Raw genomic sequence first — 7,115 nt, 5'->3', positions numbered from 1 at the left:
TGCGCGACAGAGGTTCCATCTCGGGCGCTGATTGGATAAGCATCAATACATCCAATCATTGCATTGATGCGATTCGTCTGTCAAATGGCTTTGTCCCGCCTCCCGGACTTGCTAGTAGCCAATACGCCCATAACTGTGAGTGTGTTTTTTTTCCTTTTGGCTTTAAATTATCAGCTGTTTGTATTTATTGAACTGAGTTTCGTACAGAACACAAATCAAACGCCGATGCAATCTGTAATCATAATCATAATTGCATAGCAGTATTTTCCAAAGCCAGTTCTCTAGCCTAGCCACCCCTTTTACCCGACTGCTCTGTGATTGGGCGTGACGTTAACACGGGCTATTTTTAGTAAAATGTGAAAATATAAGGGGATACTCACACTGAAATTTGTGTTACAGTTTCGGCACTGTTGTGTTTGACCTTATCACGAATAAATTAAAGTAGTTATTTTGCACATTCTTAACAATTATTAGTGCAGATGCATTTTTAAAAAATGGTTCATATTGTTTTCCTGCCTTTGTGAAAACAAAATAAGACAAGTAATTAGGAGGAACACAGCACTCACTATCACACAGACATCTATACACAGATAAATAACAAATACAATGTTATTTTATTTGGAACACAAAGTTGCAAACAAACAAACAAACGAAAAAAATACCAAGAGGAAGTTATGTAGCCCATTCAAAACTCTGCAAACTAAGTGGGGAAAAAGGTTTAAGTGCAAAAGAAATTTGAACACAAATATAATGGTAGATTATCAAATTCCTGTACAGCAACATGTAACATTTTATTAACCTATTGCTTCAGTGCTGAAATCCTCTTAAATGGGTACAAATTAGTTCTGCACCAAAGAAATAAAAGAGAGGTGAGTCACACATCAGCTTCCTGTGCTGTGTCAGTTCAGCTGTATCATGTCATAGTTACCTTTTCCCTTCCATGAGTGAAACTACTTCGATATTGCTTTTAACTTCATGGCAAGGAACTCCCCGTCTATAAGTGATGATTATACAAGTAAGATGTTCATAATCTTCCTTGGAACAAACACTCGTCTGAAGCCCGAGATGAGAGCTCGTATTTGACAAGCTTCAGGTAAATAAGGGCAGCTGTAAGGCAAAGATGTCTGTACATCCACGCTAGAATGTCCACAGGCATTCTTCAAAAATAAGGTCTCAAGCTGTGAGTAGTCACCTCTGGGGGAGAGGTCATCTCTATAAGCAGTCCATAGAGTTGTCCGGTAGTATCCCTAAAGGTGGGGCTTTGCCCGGGAGACAGGATGGCGGGAGCATGGAGTTTGACGTGGGGTCCACATTTTCAGAGTCTTCCATTCGCTCTGCACAGCCTTCCCAGTTTATATGGAATCTGGTAACACGTGGGTTTGATGCCAGAATATTTCTCTGGAGCTGAAAAGAAGAATGGACACATACATGAAAACTTAGTACAGACATTTCTATTACTTCTAAATTTTAATGTGTTTTTTTTAAAGACAAAAACCCACAAAAACTATTCTAATGGGAAGGGTTACAATCAGCATTTGTTTCCAGAACAAATGACTCTGCAGGAGTCAAATACCACAGCTGGGTCAAAGCGCAAATTTTAGCTCCTTTCCCGGTGTGATGCAATGACGGGCTGGCAGAAAATACTGTCCATCTCCGCCCAAGCAGTGCTCGAACAAATTTAAAAAGCCACGAACACAGTTCTGGTCTGCTGGCAATGGAAAAGCCCTCTATCGCCTATTTTAACAGGTTTTCCCACATTTAGAAAACCTGCCTTCACACCCTAATTTTGTTGAAAAAAGGATTTAAGTGTAATTAATAAGAGATTTTAGACAATTTAACCATATCTGAACTTGGTCACCAGCAACAGTACAGAATTTACAAGTCTGCATTCACATTTTACAACCTAAATGGAGACACCCTGACCACATTTCCACGGAAGAGTGATTAATATTCCTTTAGTTGCAGATAATTTTTTCTAATGTGCATTGTGCTACTATCTAGTTAGCAAAGCATCTCATTTTCTTTGGCATCTTGACTCGGGGCAGGAACTAGAGTTGGGCGGTATCCAAATTTTGTTACCATTAAACCTTCGCCACATTTTCCTGGGGTATACGGCATTACCGTGACTAATTAAAATCACTTTGAAGGGCTCAGAGGGAGTCGCCAAAATGTCGGCTTGCGCCTATACTGTTCAGAAACAGAAAAGCAAACATTACATAGGCCTAAGAATACTAAAAAATAACAACAAAACATGTACAACATTAACAACTTTTATTAATAAATATTTAAAAAAGTTCAAATGCAGCAGTCAACCAAACAGAATGAAATAACAACAAATTGTCTGTGGGCTACAGTCCACTTCCAATAAAGTAACAATAAATAACAACGGCAGTAACGATAATATGTGTTATACAGCGTATCCTCAGACCGCAACGGGTAAGTCCGCTGGTTTATTTTTAGAACCTATCAACATAAATAAATTTAAAGCACAGCTCTACGGCATCCAGTACTAGGGCTCATCAAATAAGAAAAACAGAACAATAAATAACAAGGCATGACTGAAAATGGGCATATATAATCCTATCCTGAGAAGCAACGGGAAATGCTGTTCGTTGGTTTATTTTTAGAGCCTACCTTTAGTTTGAAAAGTTCACCCTCTCCAAGTCCGAACTGTTTTGACCGTCAGAACAGGCTACTCCTCATTGAAAATGAAATAAAAACAAAGTATAATGATAACTATAGCAGCATCATATGCTTCAAAACTATTCAAGGTTTTTCGCCAGAAAAACCAGCATGTTAACTTTTTCCAGCTGGAGCAGGGCATGTAGTGGATTGACAACTTTGGCCGCGGTGCTGAATATGCGCTCTGAGGGAGAGCTCGTGGCACAAACGCACAGGTACTTTCGGGCAGCCCTCGACATCAGAGGTAAACGCCTGGCTCAATCACATTTCCACCTGAGAAGGAGGTCTCCGTCTCCCTGAATAACAGGCTCGCGACAACAGGCAATTATGTCTGCTTCTGCTCGCTCCTGTATGGTGTCGACCGGACCTGCCACCGCATCGGCTCTTCTTTGAAGGAGACGGTACATAGTCATCTGTTTTTCGGTGGTTCGTGTTGCACTTCTCCCTCCTCCACTCTGATGGCCACTGGACCTGCTGCTGCTGCTTGCAGAAGTTGTGAAGTTGTTTTTTGCAACCAACTTGCTTGATGTGTGGCTTGCCATCTTTACTTCTCTTTCTCACGTCCGAGCTGTCACGTGACGACGTCACATCCAAAAACTTTATCAATTGTCCCAACAGCAGTTAAGGGCAGTTATAAGAGAAACATTATAGCCTACTATTAGTTTTAAATTGTAATAGTATTAAATTGAAAACTCAACCACACATACATGGGTGCTGGACAAGCCCTCATTATTTAGGCATTAAATAAATTATATTTAATATTTTATCTGGCTCCTGTAGGCCTATATGGGCGGCAGATTTTTTTTAATGACGGTAATGAAACTGATACCGTTGCTATTTTTAGATACTGCGGGATACCTTACTACTGTATTATCGCCCAACCCTAGCAGGAACATCTGAACCCTACAGATAAGAATGGTACAAAGGTGCCAAAAGGTATTCATCCAACAATAACATCCATCCATCCATCCATTTTCTAACCGCTTATCCTCTTGAGGGTTGCGGGGGGGCTGGAGCCTACCCCAGCTGACATTGGGCGAGAGGCGGGGTACACCCTGGACAGGTCGCTAGACTATCGCAGGGCTGACACATAGAGACAACCATTCACACACACACCTACGGACAATTTAGAGTCACCAGTTAACCTGCATGTCTTTGGACTGTGGGAGGAAGCCGGAGTACCCGCACTGACACGGGGATAACATGCAAATTCCGCACAGAAGGGCTTCCCCACCCAGGATCGAACCAGGAACCCTCTTGCTGTGTCCTATGTCACAGTGGCTTACGAAAGAAGTCACTATCTGAATTAAGAACATTGCTTATAGAGAGGTAACATTTCTGCTTAACTAGTTATATAACTGAGGGAATTTGATAGGATTACTGGTAATTTTTAGAGGACCAAACAATCTGTTCCAAAGTGCAGGCTCAACAGAAAGAAAAGCTTCAATTCTGCAAGGTATTAGTGTACCATGCTGCTTGATTACCCTCAATCTTGCTAATTTTGTATGATTAATAGAAAAAATGCTCTTGGGCTTCTAGGGTTGTGTTGTGTATCGGGTCTTTCGCCTTTGTATAGTGCACTTTGGGGTTGACTTTTCATTGTAAAATTCCTTCAAAACTGTTTTTTAACCTGACACAACACTGTACATTCAATCTCATGAAATATTATTATCCAAATGATTATTTTAAACCAGTGAAATAAGCATGCGGCAGTCACAGTGGCAACAGATTATCCAGAGATCAACCAACCTGTGTGTAGTCTGGCTTAATCGGTGGATTTTCACGAAGCTCCGGTTCCGTGTATTCGTTGTTCACATAGTAACCAATGCGAATGAACTCCTGGCCACGGTATGTGCAGGTGATCAGCACCACAGTCACACCAACAGCATCACTTTCAGGAATCAATCCAGTGTTTGGAGCATCAGCCTGATAAAAAGAAACACAACAATAAAAAATGCAAAACTATAAAATAACTTTTCCCATACATTTATTTCAGAATTTAAACTGTGTACTTGTGAGATGGGGATTATGGCACCAGGGTTGTGATACGATAATCAAAATCTGTCAGTGTGAAAGACGGGCTTGTAAATAATCAGTCACAATCTATTCTGACCACTTGTCTAAGTGGATTATAACATGGATAATTTAAATGCCCAAATGGGCTTTCTGACTGATCCTGCACCACAAAGGTTTCTAAGAATTGAGACTTAAGACAGACTTGACATGATCCTGCTGACAAAGTACAACAAGAGGCTGCTGGAGCCGGCCTGTGTTAGTATGCTATGAGCAGATAAAATTGTAAGTGGTTTTGCTAAACTGAAATAGGCTTTTATGAGACCAACATGTACTGGGTAGGCCATTATACACTTGAGAAATAAACCTATCACTATGCCATGGTGGACAAACTATAGAATGTATGTCAATGTATCCACAGTGAGCTACTATAGACCGATACATCAGCCTAATTGTACAGCATCTCATCCAGTTTTGTGGCAGTAAAAACAACTACCCACTGTGTAAACAATTAGAAAGTTATGCAGTAGAGAAAAATTCTCAAAAATTTTAAAGGAAAGAGAAAGATGTAACACAATATAACAAGTCGTTATGAAATTACCATCCCTGGGTATGCTATATGGCTTAAGCAACACGAGGTGATGTTTAAGTTTGTTTGCCCCAACCAAACACACCTGAAACACAAACATATGTCTCCCAGCAGGTACCGGGCCGACTAGGACAGAGTCGAGGATTTGGTCGTACTCTTCACTCTCCGCTGAGCCAACATAGATGATCTTCCATTCCAGGTCTATGAAAGATGACAAACAAAACAAAGAAAATGAAGTTATGTTTCACTTTCAAATGCAAAGTTATGGTGGTGTGGAGTGAATGTAGTGCTGAGACATGAAGTCCATTAACCAATTAGGTGATGAACAGAAAAAATGATAACTGATTGATCACATTTGTCACTCAGCAAGAGCTTGACCTACAACATGTGTCCAAATATAGTCACATTTACTGGTTAAAAATGTTCAAGTTAATCTATTGCCTGTGCAACAGTGTTGTGTACAAACAATAGCCAATACATGTAGTGTGTGAATACTATTTCACATGCTACTAGGAACAATAGAGGACACAGCACGGTTGATTGCATGGCTATAACAATATAAGTATAGTACATTGCAACACTAAATCCATTTTTTGCACTATGTGCTGTAAACCTAGATTAAAGTTGACACACTGAACTCTACTGTGCCCATATTCAACTCACTAATGTTGATAACGTAAAATGAGTGATGATTGAAGTTGCAGTGCAACCTTTGAAAAACACTTTCACAATAAGAGATGTATGCACTTTTAGCTGCGTTATCAACTGTTACATACATTTGACATGTATGTATTAACATATTTATCTATTAGTTACACTGATCTGACCTAGTGATGCGTCCACCACGTACAATGACGTTACACACACACCAAGCTGTGTGGGCACAAGTTAGCAAATGTGGCTAACCTAGCTTTAGCCGTTTCAGTTAGCAATCTCTAGTACACGGACAGAACTACCAACAGGCTCAAGCTTTGGCCTCAGACACACAATAATGACAGCTTTTCTTTGACGGTACTTGCCTTCGGGAAGGTCCTCCATACACTCAAACGTTATTTCAAACTGAAAAGGGTTTCCAAAGGGACTCGGGTTATCTAGGACAGCCACATTCAGCACCTGTACCTTCGCCATTGTTGCCGAAGCGCTAAAAACGAGCTAACGTTGACTAAAAACAAACGTTCAAACCAGATTCCCGGGGAATGCTTTAAAAGCAGCACTAACGTGCAACGACACAAGCCGTTAACAGAGTCAGCAGTGTTATCTGCCAAACGCCTTCAGTTTTACCAAACGTAATCCTTATCTGAGAGTCTAAACGCACACTTGTCACTTAATTAATGTTCAATATAACTAGCTGATATTAAATTTGAGGATAAATATGCCACTCTCCCGCCGCTTTCACCGTCCTACTACAACGGTGAAAACATGACCCGCCCCACTCTCCTTCTGATTGGCTAGTTCTCGTTGCCTCGGATAAGAATGTCACGGTAAGCCATTCAGAGGCAGAGTAAGGCAGACTAGGGCGGGTCATTATAGCTTGCGGTCCTAGGGAGAATAAAACTCACTACCCGGGTTCCACCGCGCCTACGGCAAGCGGTATGTGCGCGAAAGAAGAGCCGCATAAATCAAAAGAAAGGCGAAGTACCTCAACTGCCCCCTAGTGGCACGGGTTTACAAGAAATAGTTGCACCTGCCCACATTATTAATTGTAATTATTTTAACCAGATAAAAAAAAATCCTCACTCCAAAGTGCTAAATCAGTTTGGAAGCTTTATCACTGATCTATCAACTCTCACATCAGTCCGTACATTGCAGGTATTTTGCTACTGTGTTGGTT

The 7,115-nt window shown here is 40.8% G+C and overlaps 1 protein-coding gene across 1 annotated transcript; it reads right to left on the bottom strand.

Annotated features, from left to right (window-relative positions):
• Positions 1 to 595: 595 nt before the first annotated feature.
• Positions 596 to 6,713, bottom strand: asf1ba (anti-silencing function 1Ba histone chaperone). Its single transcript, XM_050068895.1, has 4 exons — positions 6,304 to 6,713; positions 5,370 to 5,485; positions 4,432 to 4,608; positions 596 to 1,404 (listed from the first exon to the last, which is right to left on the bottom strand). The coding sequence occupies exons 1-4, from the start codon at positions 6,410 to 6,412 to the stop codon at positions 1,213 to 1,215; spliced, it is 594 nt and encodes a 197-aa protein (XP_049924852.1). The 5' UTR covers positions 6,413 to 6,713; the 3' UTR covers positions 596 to 1,212.
• Positions 6,714 to 7,115: the final 402 nt, after the last annotated feature.

The sequence above is a fragment of the Epinephelus moara genome, chromosome 18, assembly GCF_006386435.1.
Source record: "Epinephelus moara isolate mb chromosome 18, YSFRI_EMoa_1.0, whole genome shotgun sequence".
NCBI lineage: Eukaryota > Metazoa > Chordata > Actinopteri > Perciformes > Serranidae > Epinephelus > Epinephelus moara.
The sequence above is the reverse complement of the archived record's forward strand: the minus strand, read 5'-3'. Positions and strand labels throughout refer to the sequence as shown.